Source organism: Sinocyclocheilus rhinocerous, unplaced genomic scaffold, assembly GCF_001515625.1.
Source record: "Sinocyclocheilus rhinocerous isolate Xijiao unplaced genomic scaffold, SAMN03320098_v1.1 scaffold576, whole genome shotgun sequence".
NCBI lineage: Eukaryota > Metazoa > Chordata > Actinopteri > Cypriniformes > Cyprinidae > Sinocyclocheilus > Sinocyclocheilus rhinocerous.
The window spans coordinates 273,855-288,292 of NW_015662167.1; the positions used below are offsets into that span (position 1 = coordinate 273,855).

At 37.3% G+C, this 14,438-nt stretch overlaps 2 protein-coding genes across 3 annotated transcripts in view; both read right to left on the reverse strand.

The window, feature by feature from the left end:
* Nucleotides 1-293: 293 nt before the first annotated feature.
* LOC107727843 (protein Mdm4-like) lies at nt 294-10,679 on the reverse strand. Of its 2 annotated transcripts, none has more exons than XM_016537858.1 (11): nt 10,554-10,679; nt 9,892-9,986; nt 8,901-8,975; nt 8,662-8,795; nt 8,196-8,245; nt 7,661-7,725; nt 5,406-5,511; nt 5,137-5,297; nt 4,814-5,002; nt 4,657-4,725; nt 294-1,970 (listed from the first exon to the last, which is right to left on the reverse strand). In XM_016537858.1, the coding sequence occupies exons 2-11, from the start codon at nt 9,970-9,972 to the stop codon at nt 1,404-1,406; spliced, it is 1,497 nt and encodes a 498-aa protein (XP_016393344.1). In that variant the 5' UTR covers nt 9,973-9,986; nt 10,554-10,679; the 3' UTR covers nt 294-1,403. The 2 variants fall into 2 exon arrangements, with proteins under 2 accessions (XP_016393344.1, XP_016393345.1); XM_016537859.1 differs by having other exon boundaries at nt 4,814-4,987; nt 10,357-10,679.
* Nucleotides 10,680-13,225: 2,546 nt separating this feature from the next.
* LOC107727759 (plasma membrane calcium-transporting ATPase 2-like) overlaps nt 13,226-14,438 on the reverse strand; it is a 114,087-nt gene continuing 112,874 nt past the window's right edge. The window contains exon 21 of the transcript XR_001638393.1: nt 13,226-14,142. The gene's annotated coding sequence lies outside the window, so the exon portion shown is untranslated. The remainder of the gene's footprint in view (nt 14,143-14,438) is intronic.

Consider the following 14,438-nt stretch of genomic DNA (forward strand, 5'->3'; position numbering starts at 1 on the left):
CAATAAAAATGTCAAGATAAATTTAAATTGACATCCTCAAAAAGTTAAATAACACAGCATTTATTAGAAAAAAAAGCAAAGCTAGTCCTATTGGTTTACTGTGTGTGAAAGCTCTTTCGCCATCTAATGGCTGAGGACAACAGATTTCCTTTTCAGAGTCCTCAATTGCTGCGCTTTATACACAACAGAGACTGAATCCACTTTGTTACGGGAAACAAAACAGTACTAAGAAAAGCAGAGGACAATTACCCCTAAAATCCCATACAACTCTGGTAAATTTTACTTAACACTGCCAAAAATACAGATGACCATTTTGAGAAAAAACAAAAACAAATGTATGGCAGTATGGTAGACTTTGCTTTCAAAATACCTTTCCATAAATGCCACCTCACCTGGCAGTTCCTTAACCTTCATAAAACAGGCACGTATGTGGATGAGAGGCAAAATCCTGAACAGACATAGCACAATTGTCCTCAAATCATACATGAGATCTGTTCAGGTATAGAAAAACAAAAACAATGGAAGGAAAGAACTGAGCATCTTCAGCAACCAAAGGAAGAGTTAGGAAGTGAAAACCATGGCCATTGACCTAATTACTCTTTTCTATTGTAGCTCCCATACATGAAAAGTTTAATACTTCACATCTGTAATACAATTGGTTCTCTCACTATAGCACAGGAATGACATGTGACTGGTCATCCCATTTGATGTCATTAACCAAAACTAAGTTTATAAATAAATAAATATTCCCATATAATCTGCTTAAAGCACCTGTCAAAAGAAAAGCCCTTCACCAGGCGTACTAAATATCACGCAGGAGTGATTCCTAGAGCTTTAGTCTTTAAGTGCCTGAAATCTGTAAGGGGGAACAAAGAAAAATGATATTCTATTCTTCTTAAAAAAAATAAAAAAAAAATTTAAACCAAAGTTGGTCAAGTACATTGAAAGCGCTATAGCACACAGTCCACTGTGTTTAAAGTAGTAAAAGTTAGGATTTGAATTGTTCATGCAGGCACAAATACTGAAGCCATGCATTTCTTCTGGGTCTATTAATATTTTTGACCCAGGATTCACACCTTCCCACTCTCAGTAGCAAATCAAGGCAGTTAACCCTCTCTTTCACCTTACAGATGCTAAGCAGATGCAGAGATGACGTTTTGTTAAGCTAACAAAACAACGGCGAACCAACAATACGAGGCCAGTTTCTTTAAATTACATTCTGTACATTATATATACTTGATTTGCACTATACAATATAAATCATCATCATAGATACCGTGCTTTCATTTTAGCCCAGAAATGGTTTGTCAGTCTCCCTGCCTTCTTCGATATAAGGGAACATTTTTTAAAACTAGTATGTGAGTGTGCGTTTATAATACATGCATGCCTTTAAGATGTTTCGGTCATGCTATGAAGGTTTTAATGACCTTCTGTATAACCTGGCCACAGCCTGGGCAAGGAGCATGAAATCTGTGTAGCCTGCGGGCACAGGGGAAACAGGTGATCAAGTGAGCTGTGCGGCCATGGATGATGTTGCCGTTTCGCGGCCGCACTCGGCACAGCTTGCAGGGTTCCAGTATGGCCTCTGGTTGGCATTCTGTCTCCATGTCCAGCGTGTCCTGGCTGTCTCCCTCTGAGCTCTCCTGTAAGTGGTGGTGAAGCTGGGAAGGACCCTTTCCTTTAGACGAGGAGGTGGATGATGGGGGGATGTTTCTAGCGATGTGGTGCGAGGGGAGGACGACGGGGTCAGACACAGTCCTAAGGCAGTCAGGCATGTCGATTCCATCATCATCCTCCTCGTCTTCATCCCTCTCAGGACGTGAACTGCAGGCGGGGATGTCTGGCACGGAGATTGAGTGCACAAGACGAGGACAATCCTTGTACCAGTCTTTCCGCAGAGCCCAACAGCGCATACAGTACCTTTGAAGAGGGGTGTTAAATTTGCGGCACTCTGAACACTGCCACGCATCCTGCCAAAAGAAGAGGTAATTTGAATAAGATATGCCTTCCATGTATGTATAACTATTTAAGAACATAAACAGAACAATATAAAGATGATCAACTTAAATATACACAAACAGTTATTTAAATCTTACCCTTTAAATATTAATTTCATTATACAAAACTGTTCAAAAGTTTGGGATGAGTACATCTAAAACTTTTATTCAGCAAGCAAAAAGTGACAGTTAAAACATTTATAATGTTGCAAAGGGTTTTGAAAGTAATCCTGTTCTTATTCTAATTTTTATACAAAGAATCCTGAAAAAAAAAATCACTGTTTTACTGTTTTCCAAAAAACTTAAGCAGCACAACTGTTATTAAAATATTAATATAATAAGAAGAAATGTTTCTTGAGCACCAAAACTGCATACAATTATTTCTAAAGGATCATTGACACTGAAGACTGGAGTAAGGGCTGCTGAAGCTTTGCCATCACAGGAATAAATTACATATATTAATTCTCTCAAATATATTAAAATAGAAAACAGTTATTTTTATTTGTAATAACATTTCACAGTATTACGGTTTCTAATTTTTGATAAAATAAATGCAGACTTGTTGGACAGAAAAGATTTCTTAAAGGGAAAGTTCACCCAAAAATAGTGATGGAAATTTCGATTCTTTCAAGAGATTCGTTCATTTTCAGTTCGTTCACCAAAATTAGTTCAGATTCGTTCACTGATTCGTTCAGTGACCATTTCTTCATATTGCATAAATACGCCAGCAGGTGGCAAAAAAGAGTGTCTTAGGTGTTGTATTCACTTGTTACAAAAACTGACTTGGCTTTATTAAAACGTGCATAATCTACTCATTAAATAAATAAAGTCTAAATAAGTTGTTCAGAGCAAAAAGAACGTTTCGTTCACGAACTAAACATCACTACCCAAAAATGACAATTCTGTCATTAATTACTCACCCTCATGTCGTTCCAAACCTGTAAGACCTTCGTTCATCTTCGTTCTAGATTTCACTTCTAAAATATTCAATCTGTTTAAAAAAACGATGTATAATATTCGACAGGCGTTTTTCAGTCCATTTTATTTCACTTTACAAATTCGCTTCCACAAATTCAGTGGTTCAAATTAGCCAAAAAATTCGGCATTGCACATCAGGGAACTGACAAGAATAGCAGTAGAGCACCGATGCATGATCGCCATCTGCTGTCAGTTGCTCACCAGCAGGTGATGCAAGCGGCTGTTGATGAAACCAACTGGTAGTGCAAGTCATTCATTCATTCTAGTGATGGAAATTTTGATTCTTTCAAGAGATTCGTTCATTTTCAGTTCGTTCACTAAAATGATTCGTTCAGATTCGTTCACTGATTCGTTCAGTGACCATTTCTTCATATTACATAAATACGCCAGCAGGTGGCGAAAAAGAGTGTCTTATGCGTTATGTTTTAAGTCAAGGAACGTATTCACCTGTTACAAAAACTGATTTGGCTTTATTAAAATGTGTGCATAATCTACTCATTAAATAAATAAAGTCTAAATAAGTTGTTCAGATGACCAAAGCACAAGGTTTTCTTGCATAATTAACATTTTAATTGTTTGGTCAGACAATTACACATTCATAAATTGGGGATTAAACGTGGAGTTATGTTCTGTATGCTAAATATGAATATATAAACAAGCATATGTCCACAGTACCTATAACTGCGCTTTGCATATGCTTTCTGCTGATTGCTGATCGAGATTGACTCACATGCTAAATGGCCGACTGACCCGGTACACTCTTATTTTTTTCTCACACAAGAGATATATGTAAGAGTTCATTCAACTTGTTCACGCGAGATGTAGCACTTCATTCAACACTAAGACCTTCGTTCATCTTCGGAACACAAATTAAGATATTTTTGATGAATTCCGAGAGCTCTCGGACTCTCCATAGACAGCAAGGATACTACCACGATCAAGGTCCAGAAATGTAGCAAGGACATCGTTAAAATAATCCATGTGACATAAGTGGTTCAACCCCAATATTACGAAGCTACGAGAATACTTTTTCTGTGCAAAGAAAACAAGAATAACGACTTTATTCAACAATTCGTCTCCTCCGCGTCACCCTGGCACCATTTTGGAGAGTATCCACCGAATGTAAAGAATGTATGCAGCACCGCGCGGAAACGTTGTTTTCGTTCAGATCAAAGCGCAAACAACGTATCCGTGTGGCGCTGCTGACACAGAACAGCATACGTTGTTTACGTTCAGTGTATACTCTCCAAAATGGCACCAGGGTGATGCGGAGGAGACAAATGGTTGAATAAAGTCGTTATTTTTGCTTTCTTTGCACAGAAAAAGTATTTTCGTAGCTTTGTAAAACTACGGTTGAACCACTGATGTCACATGGATTATTTTAGCGATGCCCTTGCTACGCTTCTGGACCTTGATCGTGGTATCCTTGCTTTCTATGGGAGGGTCAGAGAGCTCTCGGAATTCATCAAAAATATCTTAATTTGTGTTCCGAAGATGAACGAAGGTCTTACAGGTTTGGAACAACATGAGGGTGAGTAATTAATGACAGAATTTTCATTTTTGGGTGAACTATTCCCTTAAGTAGGTAGGTCAGTATCGGCATTGGCCATTTAAAAATAATTTAAAAACGGTTGATCACTAATAAAGAACAGCAAAAGTACTATTTTTCTTATACGCATACCTGTGTGGAGATCTCAGTATCAGTGTCATCACTTAAACACTGAGAGTCATCATCCCGATCTTCCTGCATCTGAAAGTGAAAATGAATTGCATTTAGCTGGTTATGATGACTCAATAATGTTAAAACAAAACAGTCAATAAAGAAAAAACAACATTACCTTCCTGTCATCTTTACTATCTTTCCCAGTCTCCTCTTCTTCATGTGGGGACTCCGCGTCACTTCCCTGCTCCAGCACTGCCTCCTTCATATCCACACTAACTTGCTCGCTCTCTGCCTCATTCAGGAACCAAAGATCATCTGTGGTGTCAGAAACAATGGCCGTGTCCTCGTCCTGTCCGGGAGAGAGCTGTTCCCTCAGTCTAGTTGTGTGACAGTCTCACTACAATGACTAAACTCCAATAAGACTGAGTTTTTTTTGTTGTTTTTCTTGTTTTTCTTCATGAAAATAACCATATTAATTATGTTCTGGTGCCCTCTTACTTGATTGGTGTGAATATCCGTTGAACCATTGCTCCGGCGAGTGTAATTACTTCGCAGGTTACCCAGAAACCACCAGGGCAACCCAGAAAGGTCCCACTCTTCCAGAGTAACGTCCAATTTTGGCCGTTTGCAAGCAGACCTGGGCAAGCCATCTGAGGAGTCTGTAAGATCAATATCTGATCTTAAATTACATATTACAATGGAAAAATTGATGGATAATGATAATATTGATTACATTGTCTAAAGTGTGTTTGGTGATTCATGCTGACCTTCATCAGGATCGCGTGGCCTGCGCTGCGAGCAGCTCTGCGTTGCACCAGTGCTGGAACTACCAGCAATGAGAGCCTGTCCAGGGCTAATCAACCCACTGGAAACCTACACGGTAAGGGAAAAATCAAATCAGCATACAGTAATGACATGACACTCGGTAGGACAGCAGTTCCTTCACAGCAGGCGCCCGTGTGTGTGGCAACAAAAGGCCATGTTCTCACAAGTTGTGGGAGGGGAAACAATAGGACGTTTCTAAAAAGGTTGCTTAGAATGGGTCACAAATGATGGAGATATTAGACACTGCTGCAGCTGTAAGAGCAAATAAAGTAGCAACAATCAAGTAGACACCTTGTATCTAAATTACATCTCACCAATGTGTAATTACTAGTAGGGCTGGGCGATATATATAAAAAATATATATATCTCGGTATTGTCAATTTTTACGATATTCAATATATATCTCGATATGTTTGCATTTGCTTTTCATTATAACAGTGAAATTCCTAATAGTAAAGCCAAATTGCCATAGCCTATGTTTCTCGATTTAAACAACAGCGATTGAGTAAGTGCATTTATTCAGCGATCACAATCGCAAACAATATAGATCTCGATATGTTTGCATTTGCTTTTAAATAATAAAAACATGAATTTCTTTTGCCCCCATTCAAAAGAACAACAAAAACTATTTAGATAGAAGTTATTGTTACAAAGTAAATACAAAATGTTTAGTGCAAATTTAAACAGTTAAAAAAAATCTAGACCAAGTGATCACTTACTGCTTTTTATTAAATGAACACATGTATATGTAACTGAAAAAACAAATGAAAAACATTATAACAGTGAAATTCCTAATAGTAAAGCCAAATTGCCATAGCCTATGTTTCTCGATTTAAACAACAGCGATTGAGTAAGTGCATTTATTCAGCGATCACAATCGCAAACAATATAGTTGAGATCTCATAACAGAACACAGACTGGTTGAGTGACACTTTCATTTAGATCGCTAAACTCCAGCTTGTTTGTTGGTTTTCAGATCATTTCAGAATTTCAGCGCATGGTTGCCAGATTGCTTAAAATAAGCAAAACACTGGACAGAAAATGTATGCTTGTAACAGCAAAGCTCTGATTCAGGGATTTGAACTATTTATATCTGGCAACCGCACTCATGAAAGCAGTCCGCATTAACATGTCTCCCTTTTTTGGGGCGTTCCTCGTGTTTTTTGGGGAAAGTATGCTTGAATTTGAAATATTCGATATTCACGATATTTTCTAATTTTACATTGTCGTCAAAATTATTGCAATATTATCGCTAATATTCGATATATCGCCAAGTCCTAATTACTAGTAAAAAAAAGTAAATTCAAAATAACACCTTTTAAAGTTCATATTATTAGCATGAATCACTCAAAGCCTTTCTATTTAAAGTCTAGTGCAAATTAGCACAAACGCATGACAGTACCAGGCACCTCCTCCCAGACTGCTTTTCCCAACTCCACCTAACTTAATTCCGCCAACTCACAACCGTAAACCGTCATGCCAATGGTGTTAAATGTGGATGGGTGTATGACAGAGGGGAAAGGGGAGAAAAGGGCCAGTGAACTGAGAAGGAAGCTGCAGTCCTTCTGAAAGAACCAACGACGCAGAGAAGGAAACTCTGAGCGACAAACAGAGACAGGTACTCTGTCCCCCAGCAGCCAGGCCCATGCTGGTGGCTTCTCCGGAAGGACCACCAGACCAAGCCGGCCGTGGGGAAGTACAGAGACGGTGCCACTCTGTACAGATACGGCTGGCGGAGACAGCTGCCGCCCTCCCCTTCGTGGCAAACAGGCTACTGATCATGATGCAATTCTACACACAAAAATTGCATCGTAGCAAAAGTCTGAGCAACTACAATGTAAAGAAAAGATGTGAAAGCTTGAGAAGACAATTATGGGCATTAAAGCAACATTGATTAGAGCACACATTAAAAAAAATGGAAAAAGCTGACAAATGTAAAAGGTTGTAAGTATTGTATGCTTAATGACCTAAATCATATAAAAAAAATTTTTTATAAAGTACAATACATTTTGTACTCAAAATGCCCTGCACAAAGCACTTTTGTCAGCCTTTCATTTATAAAGAAATCACAAGTAACAGAATTAATCAATAAATTAGATTTATCATGATCAGGATTTATTTGATTTTCTGATCAATTGTTTGCCATGAAGAGGAGTAGCGGACACTGTTTCTCCTCTGCACCATGCTTTAGTTTTACCTGACCAGGATCTTCACTTGGAGACTCATTAGAATCCTTGCCGACTGAAAGATTCTTTGCTGCATCTGTATTTCAAATAAGACACAGTAACAAAACAAACAAAAGAAAAAAAACAGCCCTTTATTCACCAAGCACACCTCAAGCACACTTGGCCCAAACGTAATGCCTGAATCTGTGGTGGAAAATTTTGTTTCTAATAAACATTAATATTAGTTTTATTATTTAATCTTTTATTTAACCTAGTCAAGTATTTAACGTGAAGTCAAGATTCTGTATGAAGATTGCACAGTACACTAACCTGATAATACAATTAAAAAAGTTAGGTGGAAAAACAAAACAAAAAAAGATTTTACATACCCACTGTAGCACACATCACATTCAGACATACATACACACACACACCTTAAAATGAAAGGTGGGGCTAATCAAAATGAAAGAAAGCAAGAGAGTAAAAGGGCTAAATGACAGCATGACAAGTCACTCAAAATATGCATCTTTGGGAGATCAAATTCAACAACAATTAGAATGGACTTACCCGAATTATTCAAAATAAACAAATTCCTCTTCAACATCTCATACACAGGGCTATGAAAGGCAGAAAAGAAAGACGTAAATACCTGATACATGTTAATCATCTCAAGGTATTCAGAGTTAGCTGTTAAAGGGGTAATTCATCCAAAAAGACCACTCTGTCACCATTTACTCACTCTCATGTTGTTCTAAACTTGCATGACTTTCTCTCTTCTACCGAAAATGAATGTTAGCGCCCCCTCGTGTCAATTTGGAAACATACTAATAACTTATCAGTTGATAATGTACATTTTCAGCTGTATTTGACTGCAATTTAAGTAAAAATGTGTGTGTGTGTGTTTTATACTGGTCATCATCCAAACAACTAGCTGTCTAGATATTGTCAACAACTGAAAAAACAGACACAAATGAGAGACATCTTTTTGTTTTCTCTGCCATTTAAATCTCCTTTCTGGTAGTTATGAGCTCACCTGGGGTTCTTAACAGAAAAGCTCCCCACTTCCAGTAGCTCTCCAAGTGGGTCATCTTGACAGTGAACAATGTGCTGTCTCTGTTTGTCATACAGCTCCTTCATCATGATGTACTGACCCAGGTAGTGCATAACCTAATTAAAAACACTGCCTTTATTAAATGTACCTTATCAAGCTGTTCAAAATCTTATCCAAAGCATGTGTCAATAAGCAGAGGTCAGCTCATAAACACTCCTCACCTCCTTCAGGGTAAACACCTCCTCCCGAGCACCTGCTACTCTCAGGATCTGCAGCAGAGGACCTCTGGGGTGGACCTGCAGAATCAAAAACCCACGTTTTACAGTATGAAGCCTACTTTATCATATTTGATACATGAACTAAGGCCTATAAATTATAAAATAATCAAAACTTTGCTTCAAATTCTGTTGCACAACCTACTACACGTACACGCCCTATGATTGATAATTACTTTTTTTAGATATATACTTTTTTAGTAAGTAAGTAAAAGGTCTTTTATAGTGTAAGTGTAAAAATGTCCACTTTCAGCTATGAAATCTTGTTCATAATCTTGAAATTGTATAAAGTAAATGTAAGAATAACTTGGTAGTAATATTTTAAAATAAACATGTACTGATTGAAGCAACTTTTACTGACTGGTATACTGAATTATCCATACATATTTATTTATTTTAAAAATCATGTTAAAATATAAATACCAAATATGATTTAACAGGCTTGTGATTAATGTTTCTTTGTTCATCACTCAATAAACATTATATTGCATTATATGCTTGCCCCACAATTAAGATAATTTAAATAGCATCTTAAGTCATATTATTAGAAAGACATTGAGACAACGGATAATTAAATGCATTTTATATGCATTAAAGTCTCATTGGTTTACATCACAAGCTATCAGAATTTCATCTTACTAACCGAATCCACCCAAATCGCATATTTTTACTCCGTTTGGGCCTCTGATTAAAACGGTGTTTTTTTAATGAGTAAGAGCTCCTATCTTACTACCTAGGCCTAATGTATCAAATAAGACACAAAACACGTGCATCAACGTTTTAGAAATATATTTTTTCTGTTCAACAAACAGTTCCATTTCTTAAAACAACAACAACAACAAAGATTTTTCTTTTTATCGTTTCATACGTCAGGCTTTACAGGGGTAACTATATGAAATGAGAGTTAAAATATAGTAAAAATGCATATATTGCTCACCTGAGTCCCTTCCCCTGGAAGAGTCCTGCATGAAGAGCTTGACCCCGTTAACTGAGATGATGATGATGACAATGAGGTCATGGTTGACTTAAGAACTGTGAGGAAACATATTTATATTCAGAACAACGCCAACGTCTGTTTTATTTACACCCACAAAGGGCTGTCTTTCAAAACCTAGTGAGCTGTCTAACTAGACAGCATTTCTGGGCATCATAGATGTCGTTCAGATCGAGATTGACAGCTCAATAGAAATAAAATGCATGTTAATAATATATATATATATACAGTGCACTCGAGTGTTAACTATGGTAAAAAAAATTTTTAAAAAAAGATAAATAAAGCTAATGTATTTTCCTGAGGGCGTCATAATGTAGCTGTCAGCTAACTAACGTTACACAAAAACAATCATTTCTATACCATTTCACGCGCACAGGACACGTTGGAGACGAAAATGACTTTACTTACCATTATCCTAGTTCTTGCATTTGGATAATAAGGTAAATTGTGATAGTTGGCTGGATTAATTTAAATTCTCCGAGGTTGAAACAAGGATGCTAGGCTAACGTGCGCGAGCCATCAGCGTTCTACACTTAGAAGTAAAAGAGCCGTTAATGTTTAAACTAGACCTGGCGTGATCGTGCTGGTAGTGCATTCACACTCACCGTGTTATCTGTGAACGATTACATGGTTTCCAGTTTTTAAAGAATCAAAATTTGCGTAAAGAAAGGGAGAGGCGTGTGGGCTTGTTTGAACGGTTGCAGTCAGTTGAAGTTGACGTGGTGTATGTCGTCATCGGGGTTGCCAGACATTACGCAGATCCCTTTTTTGTGTCTAACCGCGGGAGAAGGGTGTTCCTGCACAACCGGAGGCTGCAGTTTCAGGACCGCAGTTCTAGGACCCTATGCTTTTGTAACAGCGCCACCTAACCGCGGCGCTATAATGACCTTTACTGCAATTCCCATTAACCATCCTCATAAATAAATACAAGTCTACTGGGCATCCTTGTTTTAATGTTTTATACGTTTTCTGGTGTATTATGTATTAAGCAGTGTTGGGAAGGTTACTTTTGAAATTTACATTTCCATTTCGTCATTTAGCAGACGCTTTTATCCAAAGCGACTTACAAATGAGGACAATAAAAGCAGTCAAAACTAACAAAAGAGCAACAATATATAAGTGCAAATGACAAGTCTCGGTTAGGCTAACGCAGTACACAGAAATGTAATAGGTTACGCATTACAAATCACCCTATTTAAAATGTGATTAAATCTTACATTTTATTACTTTTTTAAATTTCTAATGTTTTAAACTGTTAAAGGTCCCATATTTTACACCTTTCTGGAGTTTTATTTTAGGTTTTGATGTCCTTAAGAATATATATTTGCGGTATAAGTACCAAAAACCATCTCAATATATTTTTTACAGCAGCTCTCTCAGGAGCTCTGCTGAGAACAGGTCGATTTCGGTCTGTTTAATTAATATTCATGAGTCTCTCTTCTGATTGGCCTGTTGTGTTCTACGTGATGCACGGCCAGGCCAACCACAGGTAACTAGGGTCAGCCGACGTCACAGCGCTAGCTGGAGGCAGCAAAACAAACGAGGAAACTGGAGGCGGCCCATTCAAACCAGTGCAGAACGCAACAAATCCCCGACAGAAAACTGCTGCCGGGTTCTATTTATGACGTGCTGACACAAATTTCAAATGGTTTTCAACGGTCGTTTGATCGCGTCCGGTGTAGGCAGACTTTAGCTGTTGTAGACCCGGTGTTACTCACCTATTGAGAAGAAACAAAGCAACCTCGGCGTCCGATCGTAGGCCTCCGCTCCTTGAGTTCTCTCCAGCGCTGGAAAGCTGATCCAATATTTACACGGGTCCTACTTCTTTGCCTTATCGTTCCGCAGACGTTTTCCTCTTTTGTTTTTTATCCGCCATCTCTATCTTTCTGTCGCTCGGCTCGGCTAATGTCCGTCCCATGCACTGAAAGCTCTCTCCTCCACATCACGAGTAGACACGCCCCTTATTGCTGATTGGCTACAAGTTTGTTTTGCTATTCGGCCCGAATCAGTTTTCTAAAGTGTTTTTGAAAAATCACATACCCTGCCTTTAACCATGCAGCAAACAGTTTTAAATATTTTGATAAATTACTGAAAAAATAAACAATTAAATGACTTTTTAAACCGCTTAACTGATTGTATTAATCGGTCAAAATTCTTACCGTCGGTTAACCGGTTAAAATGAACATCCCTAGCTAGGACAATTTTTAATATAACTCCGACTGGATTCGTCTGAAAGAAGAAAGTCATATACACCTAGGATGCCTCGGGGGTGAGTAAAACAGCCTAATTTTCATTTTTGGGTGAATTAACCCTTTAATCATTTTCATTTAAACCAGGCAGGGTTACCAGTACTCAAAACTTATTGTCAGACTTTCAAATCCTTTCAAAATTAAGATTATAATATCTTAATTTTAAATCACAACCACCACCACAAAAAAAAAGAAGAAAAAAAAAGGCATTTAGCACCTCTTTTTACTTTGAGATCTCTGAGGTTAAATACAGATTTAAAATCATAAGATATAGTTTAATAGTTTTGATACCGTTTTTGAAATCAAATCCTTGCATAGCCATGACAGGAAACACTGGCATCTAAATGCCTTGGGGGGAAAAAAAGAGTTAATCTAAAAAAATAAAGCATATACATAAATCCAAATAGGAAATAAAAGTTATTGAATAAACATGTCCTAATAAACTCCTGAAATATTGGTGCCTCATATTTTAAAGCAGTCAATGCAATTTGGGAAAGAAATTAATCAACATTTTAAGGTAAACACACATTGTTATTAAGGGGGGCATTCCCTCATTTTTTTTTTAATACTACTACTACATCATACATATAGGCTACATAGGCCTACAATAGATTTGTTAGGAAGTCAGACAAAACACTCTTCTGAAGTTTTCTAAATATATCACATCATGGCACCTTTGCCTAGCTTTCTTCCTTTAACAAACTGAATGTTTTCCAAAGAAAAACAAAACAAGAAATCACAAGAAACCAGGACATGAGCCTCATTGTATTTCAAATTCTAATGGCTTTATTTATATATAGATTTGTATATATAGTTTATATATTAACTTTGACTTCAATTGCTTGATTATCCTTTTTTTTTTTTTTCATTTTTGTTCTTTTAGATTTAAACGACAGGACATAAAGAACAAGGCATTCCACATGATCATATATTACAAAAAAGTAAAGACTTGAAATGTGTGCACATCACACACATACATTACATAGATAATACACGTGCGTTAGTATAAATAATGAAATATGGGCATGACTGAATTCACTTCGACAAAAGAAAGCAAGCGTACAGAGAGAGAAACAGAGAAAGGAAAAGAGAGAGCGAGAGAGTGTTATGACAGCTAAGAGAATAAATAATTCACCATATTTTAATCCAATGAATCTGTTGCATAGCTCGAAGCAAGCAGGACTGACATTTAAGCATGATAATGATTCTCACAAAAGCTAAATGAAAGAAGGGCTCAAGAAAATCTGGATGTTTTTTTTCACCAATTAAAACACACACTGACTGAAGACACCGTTCGTGACTGTCAGATCAAGAATCAAGATCTCCTCTAGCACACACACTTTGTTGTCTGAATCCAAAACACATACTCGACTATTTATTCCAAATGCGCATTGACAATTAATTAAATGGTAATTCAGCTGCTTATGGTGATTTTTTCCATTCATGCAGCATTAAGATTGACACAGCTGGGTCAACTTTACATGAATTTAGCATGATTCAAAATGAGCTCAACTCACACTTTGACAATGGAAAACAAACCAAGTAAGTGCACACTACTTTCCGACAAGAACATTTTGAGTCAACTTCTCATCATTAGACACCGATTCGGTAACAGTGTATCCCCCTACTGTCACCTTATAGCCCTTAAAACTACATTACATTAGGTGAGCACATATTCTCTGGCATCTTATAGAGACTGTAAACACAAACATGACACTGGGACACATTTGGGCTTTTTAGATTCACCAGTCGACATTTTCAATTCAATTATGCAAAATAAATGCAAAACATTCACTTTCAGTTGGAATCGATTAAGGCCTCCACACTTTCCCAAAACCCATGATCAAAGACACAGTTTTCTCATTTTCAATCAATTACTCAGGACTAAATCAATCAGACACAGTGGTGCAGGTTGTCCATGTGGTCCATTGGCACTTCTGTGATCCTAGAGATGTAACAAAAAAAACAAAAAAAATCACAAAACACTACATTTCTGTATGTGTAAAGTGACTGTAAACAGATTTTTTCCAACATTTTATCCCTCGCTAAGCAAAGCCCTTGTCCTTCAAAGAGATCTTGTTCAGTAAAAGTAACACAGAAACCTAGTTTGAATGACATGATTCTGCTTATGATGAGAATAAATGGTAATGACGTGCTTTAAACTAAACTCTTAAAAATAATGGTTCCAAAGGGGGGTTTTCATAGTGATTACCATAGAACCACCAATTTGGGTTTCCTGAA

Excerpts from the sequence above, each read along its gene's own strand:
- LOC107727843 (XM_016537858.1), bottom strand. The coding sequence starts at position 9,972 with ATGACCTCATTGTCATCATCATCATCTCAGTTAACGGGGTCAAGCTCT. Across the intron at positions 5,512-7,660 it reads CAAGTGAAGATCCTGGTCAG|GTTTCCAGTGGGTTGATTAG; the intron begins GTAAAACTAAAG and ends CTTACCGTGTAG. Across the intron at positions 5,298-5,405 it reads GCCACGCGATCCTGATGAAG|ACTCCTCAGATGGCTTGCCC; the intron begins GTCAGCATGAAT and ends TTGATCTTACAG.